The sequence below is a fragment of the Miniopterus schreibersii genome (genome assembly GCF_964146895.1).
Source record: "Miniopterus schreibersii genome assembly, chromosome: 21".
Lineage (NCBI taxonomy): Eukaryota > Metazoa > Chordata > Mammalia > Chiroptera > Miniopteridae > Miniopterus > Miniopterus schreibersii.
Window position 1 is genome coordinate 6272847 of NC_138123.1, and position 21477 is coordinate 6294323.

The 21477-nt window shown below is 43.8% G+C and overlaps 2 protein-coding genes across 10 annotated transcripts in view; one reads left to right on the forward strand and one right to left on the reverse strand.

Moving 5' to 3' along the window:
- Positions 1–1974: 1974 nt before the first annotated feature.
- On the reverse strand, positions 1975–21438 carry TAF1A (TATA-box binding protein associated factor, RNA polymerase I subunit A). 7 transcript variants are annotated; one of them, XM_081124165.1, is made up of 11 exons: positions 15585–15958; positions 15341–15466; positions 13506–13675; positions 12462–12528; positions 11256–11454; positions 9239–9369; positions 8138–8296; positions 6957–7023; positions 5816–5939; positions 4191–4345; positions 1975–2427 (listed from the first exon to the last, which is right to left on the reverse strand). In XM_081124165.1, the coding sequence occupies exons 4-11, from the start codon at positions 12492–12494 to the stop codon at positions 2315–2317; spliced, it is 981 nt and encodes a 326-aa protein (XP_080980291.1). In that variant the 5' UTR covers positions 12495–12528; positions 13506–13675; positions 15341–15466; positions 15585–15958; the 3' UTR covers positions 1975–2314. The 7 variants fall into 7 exon arrangements, with proteins under 7 accessions (XP_080980291.1, XP_080980288.1, XP_080980289.1 ...); XM_081124162.1 differs by lacking the exon at positions 15585–15958 and adding an exon at positions 21106–21438 and having other exon boundaries at positions 2041–2427; positions 12462–12575; XM_081124163.1 differs by lacking the exon at positions 15585–15958 and adding an exon at positions 21106–21144 and having other exon boundaries at positions 2041–2427; positions 12462–12575; positions 15341–15463.
- MIA3 (MIA SH3 domain ER export factor 3) overlaps positions 20374–21477 on the forward strand; it is a 34158-nt gene continuing 33054 nt past the window's right edge. For all 3 annotated transcript variants that reach the window (XM_081124155.1, XM_081124156.1, XM_081124157.1), the window contains exon 1: positions 20374–20552. In XM_081124155.1, coding sequence (XP_080980281.1) covers positions 20420–20552 — 133 coding nt within the window. In that variant the 5' untranslated portion in view covers positions 20374–20419. The remainder of the gene's footprint in view (positions 20553–21477) is intronic.

The window sequence follows — 21477 nt, forward strand, 5'->3', positions numbered from 1 at the left end:
GGAAGTCCAACATCACCAATCATCAGGGAAATGCAAATTAAAACCACAATGAGACATCACCCCACACCTGTCAGAATCGCTACCATCAACAAATCAGCAAACAAGATGACATGGAGAAAAGGCAGCCCTTACACACCGTTGGTGGGATTGTAAATTGGTACAGCCAATTTAAAATTAAAAATAAAACTACCATGTGACCCAGCAATTACACTTCTGCGTATTTTTCGAAAGAAATCCAACACTATTTCAAAAAGATATGCACCTCTGTGTTCAGCATTATTTATAATAGCCAAGATAGGGAGAAACCTAAGTGTCCATCAGTAGGCCAATGGATATTCTGGAGGGCACTATGCTAAGAGAAATAAATCAGACTGAGGCAAATACCATATGATTTCACAAAATAAACGAACAAAACAGAAACAAATCCATAGACAGAGCAAAACTCGATGGTTGCCGATGGGAGGGGGGGTTGGGGGAGGGTGAAAAATGTGAAGGGATTAAGAAGTACAAATTGCCAGTTATGAAAATAGTCTCGGGGATGTAAAGTACAGCTTTCGGAATACAGTCATTAATATTGTAGTAACTATGCATGGTGTCAAATGGGTCCTGGACTCATTGGGGTGATCAGCTTGTAAGGTATATAAATGTCTAATAACTATGTTATATACCTGAAACTAATATAATAGTGTATGTTGACTGTAATTGAAAAATAAATTTAAAACATTTTTTTTAATAAAAGTAAAGAACTGCTACCCAGCTCAGTGTTCTGCATGTTATAAACACTGACTAAACTGGGAGTCAGTACAGACCGTACAAATGCAGTGTGGGCTCTGGAACGACACTGGTTGGGCTACGGGCCTGGTGCCAAGACCTACCAGCTGTGACCTTGAGCAAGTTACTTAGCCTTGGAGGACCTGACTTTCTTTCTTGGTAAGACAGGGAAGATTCATAGGATTTGCGGTAATGGTATGACAAAACGTAAAGTCCCCAGTGCTTGATAAATGTCAGCAATTATCACTCATGAAACTGACTTTAACTTCAGTGGACCTAAAAAACAGTTCCGTTGTTGATTCACACGCTTATTGTACAATCAGATATAAACATTTGATACAAGGTTGGCCCGTTCAGGTGTAGCTTTAACTCGGCTTATTTTAGTTCTATGGGGCACCTACTTGTCTCATATGTCTATATGGTTGGGTACTTATTGGCTGATAGTCGTTTCTTACTAAATATAAAATATTGAATTATATTACTGACAAAGCATTGTATGTTCCCCAATTTTCTTGCAGATGGTTTACAATCAGTGGGAATATAAGCCAACTGGGAAAACACACAGTTTACCACCTAAATACTGGACTTTCTCTGAAGTTAGTGAGCCTTCAAGAAACCCAAATACTGGTCATCTGAACAGTAAATGTATGAGAGCCAAGACAGTTTTGAAGAAACACTCACTCTACCAGTTCTCCAAGAGCTTATAAAGCTCCGCTCATACCCCAGGCAAGTTGTTCCTGGCTTCGGAGCCAAGCTTTCCCATTGGGCCTACTGTGTGGCCCAGGGACACTATGTCACCAGCAGTCTCCTCCACTGTCCAGCTGCCTGCTGCTGCTGCATCCTAGTTTCCAAGAGGAGAGGAGAGGACATGGGAGTTCTAAAGCATGGCTTAAGATTGCTGTGTCTGATTAACACACACACACACAGGCCTAGAGCCCTTTGAAGCTAAGCCAGCGGCAGCTGAAAACTGCCAGCCCCCTTGACAGTCTCTGACCCAAGTTCGTTCTCTTAAATAAAAGGTCACCCAACAGGTCACTCAGCCCCAAACTGCGAAGTCTTAATACCAAAAGAGAAGAAAGCGTCCTTTTCTAAATCTCTCTCTGTTTCCGAAGTTGCTCAACGGAACTCATCACCAAAACATTCTTCATGATAGTAGATCTAACTTGGGGTTGTTTAGAATCTGAAAGAATATAAATTCATTTAACAGTTCCACAGTTATGTTTTGTTATACAAAGTCAGGCAAGTTATCGCCAAATAACACTAACTGCTGAAGAGGTGTATCCTCTGGTTACACAAATATATGTTTTATTTGAAGGTTATCCTTAATAAATGTTATATTTAACAGTACAAACAGAAAAAATACTTATTTACAAAGAGCAAAGGTGTTTCTCCAGCTATCACTAAGAATAAAAGAAAATATAAAAATAACATTTTTGTAGCCATATGAAACTACCTTCTTAAAACAAATAAATAAATACATTCAATAATTACCTACTGAGCTACTACACTGTAGCTACCAATCCGAAATAACTCAAGTTCAATGTCAGAGTCCGGGGTTTACAACACTGTATTTTTTCACTAACTTCTTTATCCGCTTAAATTTCTTCCTTAAGACTTGATGATCTTGTTTTGAAATATACCGAAAATATCTACAACCTGAAAAACAATAAAACAAAGCCAAAGAAAGAAAAGTAGTTTTAATACTTATCAAATTCTTCAAATATATTTCTACATCTTTAATTTTGCTTAATTCTGGCATACTAATGATTATGGAAACAGAATGATCTGCATCGTCTAGACCAATACATCCTAAGCACATTCTCAGAGCCATCACCAATGCAATGTACTGCTTCCTACATACGACCACGTGTCTGATCCATCGGCATTAAAGCATAAACTTTAGCTACCACTTTAGTAAAATCAAAATACTTTGTACACCAGTTTCTGCTTCTACCTGGAATACAGAAAGCTGGAGAGAACGCTGCTCCCACCCTAACAGAGAGAAAAGCCAAGTAAACTACCAGCTCCCACCAGGGCTGAAGTCACAGGGCAACCAAGTAGCCTGAAAGGCAAGGAGGACAGGCCCCTCCTGTGACACATGGGCCTGGCCCACCTTAGCAGAGCGAGGAAGAAGGGTGGCCCCCAAATCCCACTCCAAGCACAAAGCAGAGGGAGACCACGGCCAGAACCGGAATCCTATGATGCAATGAGGGTAACCAGAGCAAGAACAAAACCCAGCTCAACACCTGAACAGACTGATTCAACCCCACACCATAATTAGGCCTGATATCCATAGAAGACTTTACAATTTCTAGAGCACTTGAATGCGATGTCGACCTGATGCTTACGACAGTCCTGTAAGCAAACATGAACAGGTGTCGCAACCCCCGCTTCCCAGAGGAGGCTCCCAAAGGTTAACGGCCTAAGTGACATGGCAGGCTATGTGACAGAAATGGAACAAGATCCCAGGTCCTCCAGCTCTGCACAAACACAGACACCTTTAGATGTCGGTACTAGACTCCTCCACGCTCATAACCAAGCGGAGAGTCACAGTTCAAATCGCACTTCTGTTCCCTGTCATCGGCACACGAGAAGAATTTTAAAATCATGTTCATGCTTGTTAATCTCTTTCCTCCTACAAAACCAGCATTTTAGGAATTTTAGGAACCATCTGAAACATTCACCGATGATACAAATTCCAAAAAAATATACATGTCATCTAAAACAGACCTTAAAAACCTCGTTAAGATACTTTAAACTCTCTAGCAGCAAACTGCTTCCTCGTGGACAGTGTGAGGTTCACAGTCTTCATCTCTCAACAGTCTCATTTCAGTACTGGCCACCTTTTCGTATTTTCGTAATACAGAGCAGGTTAAGAATTTTAACAGCCAAAACACTCCACAAAAAAGAGATCGGCTTGCTTTGCCTGTAATAGGATTTTTAAATTAATAGGAGGAGTACTTTTTCTCAAGGGGAGAAAATGTTTCACCCCTACAGGAACAGATGAGTGAATATAATATAGAGCTATTATAAAACATTAAGGTCAATAAAGACTATTTCTCTATTTCTAATAACGTGACAAGCTCAGTAAACTTTCTATACAGAAGAGCCAAATGGTTATGTGTCACGAAACCAGTTTGCATCTCGTATCTTAATGGCCACTAAAGATGCTCAAGTTAGAGCATAAAAACCAACCACAATCAACAACATGAAATCACTGTTTCTAATCCACTGGGCTTCCTACACGTAGATCACCTGGCCGCACTTCAGGATTCATTTTCCTACTCAACAGTGACTTCTCTAGCATCTAATACCCTTAGGTACCACAGGTGAGCTGTCGGATGAATGAATGGTCATACTTTGCAATTTCAAAATTATCTAAAAGCGACGTTTAGACAAAAAGAAAACAAAACATGTACCTTTTCCTAACAAAATTCCAGCTACGAAAACTTTCTCATAAGCCAAAGCTTTATCTTCCTTCCAATCACTTTTTGCCCAAAAGTAGCTGAAGTGAAAGCCTGGCCACCAGTTCTTCCTGGAATTCCACTCTTCTTGAACCCAGGCAAGGTGATTTCTGGAAAAGAAAACAGTCAGTGATGGAGAAGCTTCAATACCGTCAGAATGTGAACTTAAGCAGAACCCACAGAACAATGACAAGGAAGACGTTTGCCGACTAATTTCTGAATCTGGCCATTGCAGGGCACATGCACGAAGCCACATCCGTTTTAGGTCTCTTGGATCTCTGTGTCCCATCTTCCCTTTAACTAAACAGCCAGTTCAGTATAGCTCAGTGGTCAACAGCATAGACTCTGAAGTCAAAACCCTGATTCGAATCTCAGATCTTCCATTCACTATCCACGTGAGCCTGGCCAATACTGTTTAACCTCTCTGAGCCTGTTTCCTCAAGGACACTAATGGCACCCAGCTCACAGCATTGTTATCAGGATTGAACTGGTCCAACAATACAGCAGTTTCTTCATATAAAGAAAGCATAATTTCTGGTATATAGTAAATGTTCCATAAATGTTAGCTCTTATTATTATTTAAAAGTTACTTTAAAACCTTATTTTAAATTATATGCTACAAAGAATTACTAGCCAAATTCAGATGCTGTCACCACACAAATAACATGAACACACAGGTTTCACAGTTGAACCAGACAATGCTAAGGGTTCAAGAATAATTTAAGTGAGCAAATACATATTTAGGACTTATTTTTGTCCAATGGCAGAACTGCTACAGGTTCAAAAAATGAACAGTACATTTCTCTGCCTTCAAGAACCTTATGGTGAGTAGGGGTTTAGATAGGGCTTAGATCTGCAAAATGGTTTACAGCGAGAACATTAACATATCACACCAAAAACACTTTATAATCAGCTCTGTTCTTTCTCCAAGGTCAGGTCAGGCCTGAAGCCTGAAATAGGTTCCCACTGATACTGAACTTCCTAACCAACCAAAATGGATACAATAAATAAATGAAACAATTTTTTGATATCCCTTTTTCTCACAAAGTAAAAAAATGTGGCACTAATGATATTATGACCAAAGCTATTGTTTTAGATACCCAGCTCACATGGACTTAAGAAATATTTGCCGAATGAATGACCTACGATTATCTTATGAGGCCTAAAAACCCCAAGAAGATTACTGAAAACAGCTGAGAGGAAAGCTGCTTCCCATGTGACCTTAGAAGTTGATGGCATGCAAACCACGAAGAGCATTACAGGAGTTGAGCAAAGAGTGGGAGTGATCCCATTTAGACTTTATTTCCAATTAAAAGCCTACATATTCCCTAACAGTGTAATGGTACAGTATTTATTTTGCTGGCGTAAAAACACCCTGATAGAATTTTTGTATGTTATACCTGTAACTCTGAATGTCCTTGTTTCTGATGAAGTCAGAAGAAAGCAGCAGAAGACACAGTTCAACAAATCCAAAAACATAAGCAAAGAACTTTATTTAAAAATTTACAGTTATCAGCTATAATATTGGGAAATATTATTTATGCTGATGCAGTAATAAATACCATGTGTCTCTTACTTACCCCATTAAGGTCTGTCTGAGATACTTTGCCAAATACTGCCAAGCAGTTATATTTTTAGTGCATCCAGAAAAATCTAAGATACCGAATAGTACCTCCAGCCCCAGTTTATGGTGCTCTTCTTTGTCTGCAATGATCACGGTAATTAGGGTTTACATAAAGCACTGAAGTACACAAAGCTAAAACAATATATTCAGTTGGTAAAATATCAGTGAGCCATCAGCCCTTTAATCTGGTTAACAGTTTAATACTATTCTTGTACTCATACTCTCCTTTGAAGAATCTGAAAAGTTCAGTAATTCAGTCCATGCTACTGAAGTCGGAATGCTGAGTCTGATCTCTAAATGGGCTATACCACTGAAAGAGCGAGTTAGGGGTGTCAACCCGCCACCCCCACGGTCAAAAATCCATTTCTAACTTTTGACTCCACAAAACCTTAACTACTAATGGCCTACTGTTGAGCAGAAGCCATACCAATTGTACACATTTTGTCTATGTAGTATATACTGTATTCTTAGAATACAATCAGCTAAAGAAATGTTATTAAGAAAAACCATAAGTAAAATACATTTACAGTATTTATTGAAAAATTTCTGCACGTAAGTGGACTCACACAGTTCAAACCCATGTTCTTCATGGATCAGTTGTATACACCGAGAACATTACTTAAACCTACTTGGGCATTTCACGTATGTTTTCTTCCATTAGGACAGGCACCGAGATAGTGTCAGTACCTGTTGGACTCAGGCCGACTTCTTCCTACGAAGCTACGTTCTTTTCTATATTGAGCTGCAATGCAGTAGTGACTGAAACGAGGTGAATTATATAAACTAAAGCCACTTCTCTTTTGCTGACTACTGCCTAATGTGCCACGCAGGAGTCAGCAAACTTTTTTTGTCAAGGGCAAGACAGTAAATATTTAGTCTTTGTGGGCCACATGGTCTCTGTCACAGTTAAGTAACTCTGTTGCCACGGTGCAAAAGCAGCCACAGACCACACGTAAGTGAATGGACATGATTGTGCTCCAGCAGAACTTGATTCATCAGAACAGGTGGGCGGTGGACTTGGCCTGTGAGCCATAGTTTGCTGACCCGCTGGTCTACAGCTTGTCTGCACAAAGAGATACAAAACAAACATGACTTACCTGATTTTCTCAGTAATCTATGGAATTCTAGCATCAGTTTGTGAGACGGTACAATCTGATACAAAATCTGGAAGAAAGGATTAATTTTGTAGTATTTACACATTGAAAAGGCATTTCTCAAATTTCATCTTATTTGCAAATAAAGTTCTTACTCTCAAATAGAATGAAGCACGGATTTAAAAGATACTTTGCTTTTACCCAGTTTCAATTCAGATACAGAAAGTATTCTACATAAAGCTATTTTTAAAAAGTCCCTGACAATAACAAGATAATCAGAAGAGTAGGGGAAAATAGATAAGAGACTTTCTTTTCTCCTTATACATTTTTTATACTGCCTATCACTTAAAAATTTAATTTCTTTTCAGAAGCCAAACTGAGAAAAAAAATGAAAGAAAAAATCAGTATCACACAGATTAGTTAATATTTATTGATCACAAAAGGTTACAGAATAGTTGTATAAAACAAAAACCCAAAATAAGGTGGCTAGTTTGGAAGACTGTGTGTTCTGGAAGAATATTCATGAAAATATTTTTACAACATTTTTATGCAACAGAGAAATTAAAGGTTTTTCTTCTTAAGAAGTCTATTTTTATAAATATGCAAAAACTAGAATATAAAGTAAAATTGTATTTTTCATTCCAACACATTTAATATTAAAAATGAATTCATTCTGTCTGCTTGCTGAGGTTCTTTGACTCTACACTGATATAATTTCCTATAAAATAAAAAGTAAATCTTACTTTTTGATTCTAAATGGTTTCTTAAAAAGAGGTCAGTATACCAATATCAGAGAATATTAAAACTTGGTTCTTACAAAATCACATTAAGTCTTATGATACATGGGATTCTGTATATTGGTTGAATTCACTTAGATTTTTCAAAAACTCTGTTAACAATATAACATACGCAATAGAAATGTATACAAATTATGAGCGTGTCATTCAATAAATATTTACAAAGTTATACACACTCTTGTAATCAGCATCCAGATTAAAAAAAAACAAAAAATGGAACGTTATCAGAACTCTAGAAATCTTGTCAGTGTTAGAAAATTCTTAGCCATTAGCTTTTCAAATACTGGCTTTTGCTTGTTGCTTATTTGATTATTTGCTTTTTCCCTGTTCTAATGTTTTAAAGTAGATCCCCAACCCTGTTCAAACACTGACATAAAAATTCTGTACCTTAAGCACACTGATCAGCTTCTCTCTCGGGGCCTTCTCTCTCTTTAGGAAGTGGTATAAGTAGACGTGCGCATTCGGGTTGGATGGGAACTTTTCATCATAGGCATAATTAGTGAGAACCTCTCGGGCTCCATCTTGATCCCCATAGAATTCCAGCACCTATTAAAAAAGAAGACATAACATCTTAGCTAAACTCTGCAAGAGAGCTACAAGAAAGATAACGCACAAGTTAACAATGGGTAAAAAAATATAAAACTGAAAAATAATATGTACTGTATGGGGAAAGGTGATCACGCCAGTTTCTGCTTTCACCAGCCTGTGTTAGAGCCTCTACAGAGCACAGAGATGCTTACAGCAAAGCCTGTGTGGTTTACCATTTGTTAATGAAAAACGTAGCAACTTCACATAAGAATGGTTCCTATAAGAATAAAGTGCTCAGAGCGGAGCACACTGAAGACTGAAAAAAAGAACATTTAGCCATGAAAGGGGCACGTGGGAATTACAGTTCCTTTCATTTCATTCCCACCCTCACACAGGAACTTCCGGATTCGCTAGCATTTGGTTCCAGAGATTATCTTCTGACAACACAATTACCACGTTAGCACTCAGGCAACATTTAAAAAGCAAATTATTTTGATAATTCATTACCCGTGCCCTGGGCCAAGGCCCTCTGTCCTTCCACAATGACCCTGAGGTAACAGGACGTCCTCATGAGCGTCCTACAAGTCACTATTCTTCATCCAATATATTGTCTATATAATTTCAGATTTTTGTCTTTTCCCTTCTATAGCCCATCAAATCACAAAAGATCTTCTTGCTTTTCTTTTAAGCTCAATAAAAATAATACAGAGTTGACAATTACAACTACATTGCTATTTGTTTTACACATACTTGGCTATTTACCACACTATCCAGTGGTAAAAATAAACACAAAGTGACATTTACAGTACGTTAGTAAAATAATCAAAAATTGTCCAGACCGAGGAAAGATGCTCTATTATTTTTTTTTAATAATTTTTAAACATTAGTTTCTTTCTGATCAGTAGAGATTAGGCTTATAATGAAATGAAACTAGTAAAACTCTATGAAAAGTCTACTTACCTCTACATAACTCTTCACGAAAGGGTCCCAAACGCCAGGAACCTGGATCAATGCAGAGAAGTTGATGGACGTCTTCCAGCTGTGGCTGCGCATGCTCTGAGACGCCGTGTTGTAAGCATAATCATCCTCGTCTGCTCAGGGATGAAAGGTTGTTAAGAATCACTCCGTACTGAAGGCTTCTGCTCAATTAGTGGTCAGTAACGACCCACGAGAAAAGCTCAGGCCCTGATGGATGCACTGGTGAATTCGAACACTGAAAGAGTGATACTAATTCTTCCCAAACCCTTCCCCCCAAATGAGAAGAGGGGTAACACTTCCCAGCTCATTCCACGAGGCCAGTATGACCCTCATGCAAAAACCAGACAAAGACAACACAAGGAAAACTATGGACCAATATTTCTAGGAATACAGATGTAAAAATCCTGAATCCAGCAGCATACAAAAAGGATTATATCTGTGGTTGTGCTTTCCACCATTTCGGTTACCCTCAGTCAACCGCAGTCCGAAAGTATTAAATGGAAAATTCCAGAAATAAACAGTTCACAAGTTTTAAATTGTGCACCATTGTAACAAAAAAACCTTTCAACTATGGAAGATTCTCAGCCACTGTCTGCTCCTAACATACAACCATGGGCATGGGCATGGGCATGGCTCAATGGTCCAAGGTCACCGAAGCAGATGACCTTCCTTCTGAAGTATCATCAGAAGGTCAACACTGGCCTAACACTAAGTCTCAATGCCTACATCATTCACCTCACTTCACCTCATCACACAGACGTTGTAGCATCTCACATGTCACAAGAAGGACTTGGAAATGACTGATTCATCAAGTGAAATTAATTGGGGGGGACTGAGAGTGGCGGCTAATGGGTACGGGGTTTCTTTCTGGGGTGATGGAAATGTTCTAAAATTGATTACGGTAATGGATGCACAACTCTTTGTCAATCAACTGCAAAGCACTGAATTGTACACTTTTAAGTGGGTGAATGGTATTAAAAATTATGTATCAATTCTCAATAAAGCTGTCTTTTAAAAAACACACAAGATCACTACCCCTTAAAAATTGGGTGATATGAAAAATCTGGCAATAATACATATTAAAGAGATTACAATCTTAAAGGTTTAAAAAGAAAGTTACTTGGTCTTTCAAAGGCAAGGGCTAATCGAAGGCCAAAATACTTTTTGGTACCAATGCTACTTTTTAGCCAAAAAAGTAACCCCCCCAAAAAAGAGGGACTGGTATTCCCTCCCCAGTGGATCAACTGAACAAATATCAATATAGACTTGGAAAAAAGGTGATAAGGGGAAAAAGTAGGTAAGAAATGACATAGAAAAAAAATTTAAAGAAAAAACGCAGATCCCTGAGTAAGTATATGCTGGGCGTGAACTTACTACGGAAGAGGGTCCCAATCATCAAGTGCATCAAATCCAACAGGACCGGCCACAGCAGCAAGGGACAATCACTCTAAGCCAATCTAATCACACGTTTATGTGTTATATTCTTATGAGTTTGGCTACACAGAACTCGTCCTAATTTTTCTTCTATTAAATAGACATTTGCAGTTGGAAATCATCTAAAGAGCTCCCCATATTATCCCATCTTCACCTCCTGTTGCTACAGAACAAAGTGTCAGCTCCAGGAAGGTACTAGACCACCTGTCCGTGAGGTAAGGTGTAAATGCCAGGTTCCAATCCACCTGCTTTCATCATTGAATATTTGCTTATGTTCTACCTAACCATGTGCAAGAAGAAAGTAAATATTGACTTAAAACTTACCTAATGAACATCAGCGAGCCTGCTTTAAAAAAAAATATTACAGCAGGCATTATGGCAAGGTTAACTAAAGAAACATGTAACCTCGAAAGATGGACTGGTTCAGACATAGAAATATCTGCTCTCTGTAATATCTGAATAAAGCTCAGCTGGGAGGTTGGGGGATTAAATTACTCTTTAAGATCCAGTGTCCCTCTGATTCAGTCTTATGACCACAAGAAAAAGTTCACTTGTACCCACTCACCAAGCTTGGACAATTCCATCTTCTTTTTAGACCAAGTATAATATTGCAAAAGCCCCTTATAGGCCTGAATCAGGTTGATTAACACCTCCTGGGAAGATGACTTTTCACCATATCTCCACGTCTCTGCCTGGCTGAGATTTCTGTTGGCGTCATCAAGCATCCCATGATGCAGAAGGTATAACGCATGTTGTAAGGAGATCTGCAACAACAATGAGAAAACGCCCTCTGATTTATAGGTCCTTAGATAACCATCCGTCAGAAAGCTCAGTAAACGTATGATACATGCTGGGGTAAGACCTTAGTAGGACACAAATGATGTAATGACACTGTCCCTGTCATCAAAAAATTCAATCTAGCAAAGAGGAACGATACATGGAACAACACTGTAAATGAGAGTAAAATTACGTAAGCTTACAAAGAGAAGACATGATCTAGTAAAAAGAATCTGGGTTTTGGAGACAGAGAGTCCTGGCTCAGACGCTACTTAAAAGCTACATAAACAGAGAGTAGACTGGTGGTTGCCAAGGGCTGAAGGTGGAGGAGACTGAAAGATGTTGGTCGAAGGGTACAAATTCTGTTATAAGATGAATGAGTTCTGGGGATCTAATGTACAGTATGGTAACTATCGTCAATAACATGACTTGTTCACTTGAAAGTTCCTGTGAGGGTAGCGCCTTAATGTTCTCACCATAACACCACCACCACAGTGGTAATGACATGAGATGAAGGATGTGCTAACTCGTCTCATTGTGCTAACTCTCTTCCACAATGCACACGTGGATCAGATCATCACACTGTACACATTAAACTTACACAGTGTTACGTGTCAATTATATTTCAAAGAAAGCTGGGAATAAACATTTTCACATATTCACACTCCCTATTTGTTTAGCTCAACTCCAACAGCACCAATTCCTACGGAGCTCCAATGACTTGAGGAAAGGGTGCGAATGTGCCCTCTCTGGAGGACCGGCTCGGGCAGCTAGATACACAACGAGGGGGTATTTTAACCCAGAGAACAAGGCAGGCGAGACGACATGGAGAAGTCAAGGTTCTCACAGCATTGCTTTCCTTTGGCTTCTCTTATTTATCCAGGTCTTACCTTTCTGCCCATGCCTTTGACCTGACTACCGACCTTACCACTGAGACCAGCTGTTTTGTTAAAATGAACACAGCAAAGGTCAATTCCCAAAGCCCGCATCTTACCGTTAAGTAATTCATGACACCAATATTTTTCATCCTGTCGGCAAAGGCGTTAAAAGTCTCCACGCTGCTTTTGGGATGATAAAAGAGAATTTCACTTCCAAGCTTCCAAATAATCTGTCAAGACAGAAATTACTAACAAAAATATAAAACCTTTGCCTTAATCAATGTCTAAGAAAACTATTTTTTTTCTGATTATGACATTAAAAAAGCAACCTATATCTTTTCCTAGATACCACTTCCATCAACAGCGAAACTACCATTGTATCATGTGATAAAAGCTTTTCACCAAATACCAGATAACTAAAATAGTGCCATTTTTAAGTTAGTAGTCTAAAGCAGGTAGGCAGTTAAGATACATACTGAAGATAAAAATTTTAGTCAGTATAGGAGGAAAATCAGAAAACTTGGGTTCTATTAATACTGGCTTCTTCCTGATCTCGGTCTCGCTTTATTATCTACAAAATGAGAACAACAGACTAGATGAGCACTGAGAACTGGCCACTGGATTTAGCAACATGGAGATCACTGTTGATCTTGACAAAGCAACTTGGTAGAAAGTGATGTTGGTGCTCAGGGAAGCCTAACTGGAGGCTGTTTGGAGACAACAGCTATACACACCCTCTCAAGGAGCTTTGCTGAAAGGGGGGGGGGGGGGGGGGGCACAGCCTATGGAGGAAGAGGGAGGTAAAGAGATGATTTAAAGATGGATAAATAACATGTTTGTATAATGATAAGAAACATCCTATAGAGAGGGGAAAATATTGACAAGGGGAAAGAAGTATGAATTATTAGAATAAGTGAATGAATATTAGTGAATCTGAGAATTCAGAATTCACATATATGTAGTCTCCTTTAAAATCACAGTAAGTAACCAGAGCGTACAAAAAATGTCACAATACAAATGCTCCATCTAAAACGACTTTTAGTCGTTTTCAGTAAAATCAATTTGAGGTCCTGCAAAAGCTATTCTGGGTGGAGCCCACGAGGCTGAAACTCCCAGGTATCAGTCACCTCTTCCAGGAGACTCACACTGACCGTCCTTACCTCGGGCGCAGCCTGCCTTTTGTTGCTATCCGAATCCTCCAAGATCTGGAAATAACTGTGCATGAACTCTGCCGCTCGCTGCCATTGGTGTTTGAGCAGAGCTTCCTGGATGAAGCTTAAACAAGCACTTGTGGTCTGAGCAAAATGCTTTTCCTTCTTCCCCCTGGTCACTATAACGATTAAAGAGAAGAGCTTTTCACCCAGTAACCCCAATTCAACAGCTCAAAAACTTACTCCCCAATAGTAGTTTTAACAAGTAGAACAGTGGGTATTACTTAACCCAGCCCATCCCAAATATCAGAGCTAGCTTCACTTGAAATGAACTCTTCCACACTATTTTAACTAATCTTAGCAAACAAAAAAAAAAAATCTAATTTGGAGATGTGTAATTTGATGTTCTACCAGAGTCAAGAGAGCCTTCTAAACTGACTCAGTCAATCCTTTCATTCTTGTACTGAACAATCTGGGTAGAATCTCCCCAAGAGGACCCCCGAAAGCATAGTCTGGAGTAGTTAAAATGGGGACAGATCCTTAGGGTCATCCTAGGCAAGCATCATCTTTATTACCTACCAGTGTTCTGAAAACAAGAGGTGGGCTTTTCTTTTTTAAGGACCGAATTCCCAGTAACTCAATGATATTAAATGCAAAAACAGTTGTAGACATTAGCATTTACATCTCTAAAGAATTGAAAATGCTCATGTTAAGAATATTTGGAGTCAGTTACAACCCTGTTAAGGAGCAACAGGTTGCATCCTTCTCTTTCCTTTCCACTCCGCTAGGGGACCCCCAGGGGCCAGGAGTCTTCCAGCTCCGGTACCCTTACCCTGGGAGCACACGGACTAACAGGTACATGCAAAGACAGTTTTACAGCAATCAACTTGCAGATCTTCAACTTCCCCACACGCTCCTTCTCTAAAGCTGATCTCCTAGAGAACTGTGCCTTTAGTGGAGGCTTCACAATCAAAAGCAGTACGTGCTGCCTTAAGGTGACTCTAACACATCCAGCGCTTAAAGACTTATGTGAGATGCCATTTCCTCACCTTTAAAAATGCCAAGCACGTAGGTTTACTGAGGATTAATTTACTGATATAATTACATGAGATGAGATTTAGATCAAAAGATCAAGAAACAGAGCTCACGTCTAGAAGCCAAGGGGAAAGGAGTTTTGGAGATCTTGCTTCCCAGCAACTGTCTTCAGTTTGGGCTCAAATAAACGCTTACAGAAGTTCTTTTAATTTTATTTATTTGAGAACACTTCCTAGGTATGTACTCCTCAATGGCAGAGACTATATCTTCATCTACGTATCCCCAATATTTAGCCAATGCCAGGGATATAAGTGCTCAGTTGTTGTTTTTAAAATTTTCAGTTTTAAAGAAAAAACTTGGCCCGGCCGGGCACGGCTCAGCAGCTGAGTGTCCACCTAGGATCCAGGAGATCAGGGTTCGATTCCCGGTCAGGGCACATGCCTGGGTTGCAGGCTCAATCCCCAGTGGGAGGCGTGCAGGAGGCAGCCGATCAATGACTCTATCATCACTGATGTTTCTATCTCTCTCTCCCTCTCCTTTCCTCTCTCTAAAATCAATAAAGATAGATTTTTTAAAAATAATAATAAAAACAAAAAAATTAAAAAACTTGTATCTACCATAATACAGGCTGTTATTAAATCAAAGGAAAAGAATCCCAAAAGAAAACAGAATCTATTTCTTATTATTTCCTTTCTGCTATAGCCTAAGAAACCCTCATACATTTATGCCTCTCTTACGAAGTGAACCGAGGGTGTTGCATCCCTGGTGAATCTCACCCCCTCGGTGAAACGGCTGCGCACGGCTCTTACCCACGCCTTCTATGTGCTTCTGGAGCCACGGAAAACACATCCCCGAACCGGAGCGAACCCCCCTTGCCCCCGGGTCGTCCTCGGCCGTGGGCCCTCGCAAGTCTTCGCTGAAATCGCTCATGCCTACTGCGAACGGAGAAGATCAGTTACTTTCTGCACATCTTGAACCCACAGCCTTCGGAGTCATACAGGAAAACATTGTTTTATTTAGTAAATATCATTTGATCGGCAAAATTAATTGTACCTGGGAGTTCCTTTAAAAAATATATAAGATGAAATTCTCCGGTTCGCAGCACGGGTTCTAAATAACGGGGATGTGAACCACGCGCACGTGCTGTAAGGCGTCCTTACAGAGGCGGCTCTCCCCAAATCCTCCGAGGCAACGGAGGCGTCGCGCGCTCGCCGGGCTCCCCAAAGCCCCCCACCCGCTGCCTCCTCCTCAGAGCCCGAGGCGGGCAGCGCCGGGAGGAAGAATCAGCAGGGCGCGGGCCAACCCCCGCGCAGCCCCTCGGGCCCCGCCCTGACCGCGGGCAGTGACGGACCGAGGACACCCGCAGCACCCACGGGCCCGCGGCCCGACCTCGCCTGCACCCCGGGCGCGGTCCCGGGGTCCGCCCCTGCGCGCGCAGGCACCGGAAGCGGAGTTAGCGAGCGCCCCGTGTGAGCATGCGCAAAACCCGCCTCCGGCTCCCAGGCGGTGCGCAGACGCAGCTCCGCCCCTAACTCCTCCTCCGGCGGCGCAGCCAACCGGGGCCCCCACCCCCGCTCGGCCCCGCCCCTCGAAACCCGGAAGTGATGTCGAAGGCCCGCCCTCCCGTTGCTCTCACTGCAGCTTGGCATCTGAGTGTAGCCCGGGGCACGGGGTGAACAGTCCAAAGAGCTTAAAGTCCCTTTAGCCGAGTAACTCACCTTTGTTTAGGCGTTTTCTTGACTCCGGAGCGCGCTGCGCGAGCCCGAGAAGTGCGCTGGTGGTCCTGAGTGAACAAATCTGCATAGCCTTTTCATTGCTTTCTTGAAATCTTTCTTCTCTTTTATTAAAGCTTAGCTTTGCACTTGGGGGACCCTTGACTACCTCCCCAAAAGTTGGGCAAGACTATTTCTTCCCTTCTCAGTGCTGGTTCTGCAGACTGGCCTGGAGTCACTGACATGGGCAACGTTGACTAGCTTTTTATGAAATAGGGTTGGGAAGGAAGATAAGGGAGTTCCAGGGAAGGCGGCCCTGGTAAAGCAGAGGCCCATGGAAACACAGTATGTGTCTCCAAAATGTGGAAGGCCGACCTGTGAACGAAGGGCCAGGCTACTATTTCAAAACATCCGAGTCAACAGAAGTAGGCCTAAGGAGTGAAAGTTCAAGGGGGCAGCTTTAAAGTCATCACAGCAGTTCTGCAGGGCTGCACAGCTAATGGCATGGGCCGCCACCGGGATCTTGAGTCTTCCCTCCCCCAAAAGTGAGCCATTTGGGCAGAATCAGAGTATCGTAGAGTTGACTGAAGGGTCTAGTGAGAGTCTGTGCAGGAATTCCTTGCTCCGAATACCTGATTCCGTGTTGTCCTCATAAACACCACGCAGTAGCTATGAGCTTGCAAGAAAACTTCCTTCCACTGTTCCTTGTGTCCTAAGTCCTTGGCCTCGCTCAAGCTGTGCTCTAACTCCACTGTCAAGGCCCACCCAAGTGATGATCTGGTCCAGGAAGGAACACAAATAAAATAAATGGACACAGGCTTCTAGTCTAAAGGCTTGGTATGGCTACATTTTTTCCCTTGCCGTAAAGTATCATTTCACCCAAACCAACCCAGCACTGATTTTACACAGCTAGAAATTCATGCTTTCACAAAAATGGGGAAGAAATTTCTGATTTACCTTAATGTTCTTAGGCAACTCAAGGTAACAATAGGTCAAAGAGGAAAAGTTAATAACGAATATCTTTATATGCCCTACCTACCCCCTCCCTTTCCCACAGTTCAATTCTGGTAGAAAATGTGTTGGGTGGCCTGGCAGGGCGTGGCTCAGCGGTTGAGCATCGATCTAGGATCCAGGAAATCACGGATCAATATCTGGTCAGGGCACATGCCCCAGGTTTCGGGCTCGATCCCCAGTTGGGAGCCTGCAGGAGGCAGCCAATCAATGATGACTCTCTCATCATTGACGTTTCTATCTCTCCCTCTCCTTTCCTCTCTCTGAAATCAATAAAGATTTTTTTTTTTAAAAAATGTGTTGGGTGAAGAGACTAAAATGAAAGTGACCATGCTATATTGCATCCAATAGCATAAATAAGATAAAGAAATGGCATGACAAAAAACACAATATAAAACAGCAATGTTCTAGAAAGCCAGCAAGAAATAAGGGAAATATCAGGTTTAGATCCTTTATTTAATCATTATGGTTTGATGTCATTCATTTATCCTGTAATGTATCTCATACCGTTTCCTACCTGATGCAGATTGAAATAGGAATGAGCTTTTACACCTGCAGGGAACTCTTACTCTTTCTGAATCCAATTGCTCAATATCCACACTTGAGTAGTCTTCATAATGGTATTTATGTTCCTAATTTTATACTGAATGCATCAATTAAAATGCTGAGGATTCAGGAGGTGAGCTTTGTCTGGATGTGTGATCTGCTAAGGGGTGGGCTGTGCTTGTGTGTTATCCTCAAGAACCTATTTTCTTCCCGTCAGTTCTTAGTATCTCCTCCAGGAGGCGCTTTTGAACTGCTGAGCACAGCTTGGGACGAAGTTACCCTAGATGCTGACTTTCCATAACAAGGGAAGTGAACAGGGTAGGTTCTATCTAAAAAGTCTCCTTTGTGACAAAGTCATTGATTTGCTGAGACTCCTGTTGCACCATCAACCATGCCTGCTGGCTAAGAGCCAGATATACTGCTGTATAATTTTTTAAACAACATAAATGGACAACCTTTAGTATGTGATCTTATTTGCTTCTTAAAGAAACACCACGAAGTGTTAACATTAGCCCCGATTTTATGAGGACTCTCAGACACAGAAAATTTGATGACTTGCCTAGGGTCACAGGATTAGTCTTCTGATACCTAGCTTAACTCTTCTGACTACATTCCTTACCTCCCCTGTTGTCCTGTAAGGAAGCAATTCATATCTGAAAAATGGAATGGATAAAGCCAGTCTATGCTGTGGAAATTGAGTTATACAGGCCCCACCCTGTCCTGCATTTGTTTCATAGCACCAAATATTTGACTTCTGTAAAAATAGTGCCAAGGTAAATTAGGCAGAACCGGAAACAGGAACTTCTATATAAGCTTATATACTAGTGGCAATTTCAGATGTTTGAGTTTCTTTCTTTGTACAATGGAAATGGGGATATTTACCAAGACAAGACAAATAGAACATGCTGATAGAAGGCTTTGCCTTGTACCTGACTCACTCCCAGAAGAACATACCCTTTGGTATGGCTTTTTAATTGTGAGGAAGGACTTAACCCTACTGGCCATGCTTAACACAAAACTCCATTCTCCTTGGCTTTCAGAACAGGGCACTTGCTTCCAGATTCTTTAGTTTTATGGCCAGTCTGTGTTTGACTCTACTATATCTAAATTCTTGTGCTTGATTTTCATAATTTGATCTACCCTAGGCACCCAAATTTATCTCTCTCTACTCTTTATCAGATATATAGCCGACAAATATTTTCCTCCTTTCTGTGTGGTTATCTTTCTTTCCACTTTTTTGATGATGTCCTTTGGAGCACTTAAGTTTTAAATTTTATAAAGTCCAATTTACCTGTTAGTTTCTTGGGTTGCTTGTGCTTTTGTTGTCATATCTAAGAAATCACTGCCTACTCCAAGATTTCTCCCTGTTGTTTTTTTTCCCCCCTAAAGTTGTACAGTTTCAGCTTTTACATTTAGATCTCTGATCCTTTTTGAGATTTTTTTTTTTTATGTGGTCCAAGGTGGTGTTCCCTTCCTTTCTTTTGCGCGTGGACATCCAGTCGCCCCTGCGCCACGTGTGGAAAAGACTTCTCCTCGTCTCTGAAACACGTTTTCACGCGGCATACAGCTGCAGAGGGGCACGTTGCGCTTCTGGCACTTCAGAGATGCTGACGGCTGCCTCGGGCTCCCGCTGTCCAGCACGAAGGCCCCCCCCCCGCCCCCGCCTGGCGCCTCCGCGGGGCCGCGGTCCTGCCCTCGCCGCTGTCACGTGGTAATGCGCGCCTGTTTGTTTCCTGTGCTTGGGGCTTGCTGAACTTCTTGGGTATGTGGATTTCCATCAGATTTGGAGTACTTTTGTTCATAATTTCTTCACACATATTTTTGAAGATTAAGGGCATTGATACCTATAAAGACCTTAGCGTAGCACCTGCTCCCAAAGCAAATACGCAGTAAACGGCAGCTGCCAGTCGCCGTCCCGGGTCTGACGCTGATTCCCTGGTCGTTCCCGCGCCAGGGGGCTCCCGCGGAGCCCGCCCACGGGCCCGCCCACGCGCGGGGCGCCCTGTCCGTGAGCGCCCCCCCCGCGTGCCCGCGTGGAAAGGCGGCGTAGGGCGGCCGCATACGGCTCTGCCGCACTCACTCTTCCCTTACGCACGGGGCCCGGGATCTGGAGCTCTCGGCGCGGGGACCCATCGCCCACTGTCTCCCGGGGCCCCAAAGAGGCCAAATCTGCCCCGCGCTCAGGCGACCTCGCCGCCGCGCCGAGGCTCTCACGCGCCCCCTTCCCAGGCAGAGGGGTGCCGGGGGAGCCTCCAGACGCCGGCGGCCGGGGGCAAACCGTGGGTGGGATGTCGCAGCTGCGAAGAGCTGGTCCCAAACCACGAGTGGGGGCTGCGGAAGCCTCGCGCCACCCCTCCCTCTGCAGGATGGAGGGAGGTTAGGGGAGCCGAGGTCGGGGCGGGGAGCGAAGGGCGGAGCGCGGTCCCCGGCCGACCCCGCCATCCCCCGTCCCGAGCCCGCGCTGACGTGTCAGACGGGAACCGCTCGAACCCGCCCCGGCGCCGCCCCCGGGCGCGCAGCCTCCCGCCCGCCCGCCGGCCGAGCCCCGCCCCCCGGCCCCGCCCTCCGGCGCCAGCCCCGGCTCCTCCTCCGCGTCGCCGGCTCCCGCGGCACCACAACATGGCTGCGGCGCCGGGGCTGCCCTTGTGGCTGCTCCTGCTCGGGCTGCCCTGGCGGGGAGCGGGCCAGCCGGGGCCCGGCGCGGGCCGGCGCTTCTCCGAGCACAAGCTGTGCGCCGACGAGGAATGCAGCAGTGAGTGCCCGGGCCGCGGCGGCCGGCAGGGCGGGCGGGCGGGCGGGCGGGGGCGGGAGCCCGGCAGCCGCTCGCCGCTGGGGAGTCGCAGCCCCGGCGGGAGGGCGGAGCGCCGGGAAGGGGGGTCGGGGACCGAGCGCCGGGTCCCCGCGATGCTGCCCCGCGGCTCTGCGGGCGCCGGGGGCCAGCAGGCCCTGGCCGCGGGGTCTGCACCTCCCACTTGTTGCCGGCGCTTTATTTTTCCTTTGCGGACCGAGGCGGGGGTTTGGGGGTAGGAGATGGCCCCCGTTTCCCCCGGGGCAGCTCCCGGCGTCCGCTACCCCGGTTCGCTCGGCTGCGATGGGAGATGGGGCGGCGCGCCGCGTGCCCGGGGCTCCCCACGCCGCCTCCCATCCCTTTCCTGCCCCGGCTGCGGGGGCCCCGGGCCGGTGCTGTCCGGGGGCAGAAGCGCTCGGGGCTCGGTGGGCGGATTCACTGCTCCAGGTTGGTGATGGGGCTTGGCAAGGGCGCTGCCCAGTCGCCCTCCCGCTTCACTAGGATTTGGGGCGCTTACCTTAAGCCTTTCGAGCTGACGCTGGAGTTGAGGTTTGGGACAATCTCAGAGTCCAGGCACGCGGTGTATGTATTCCAAGGTCTCCACCCGGCTCTGCCTCAGCCCTGTCGTTTCTGTGCTTGGAAGTCTTGCAAGCAGCCGGGCAGGGAGGGCACCATCTAGGCCAAAACCTTTGGCTCGCGAAAGTTGCGGGCTCTGCATGGGTCACCTGGGACCCGCAGCCTCCTCTTCTTTGCGCTGGAAGCGGAATTGTTCCCCAGCCTCGGATTGGAGGTGGGGTATGAGGAAAGCAGTCAGGACTCCGATGAAGAGGGTTATGAAAGTAACAGTAATAAATACTCCGAGGGTTTTATAAGCCCAACCGGCTTTAGC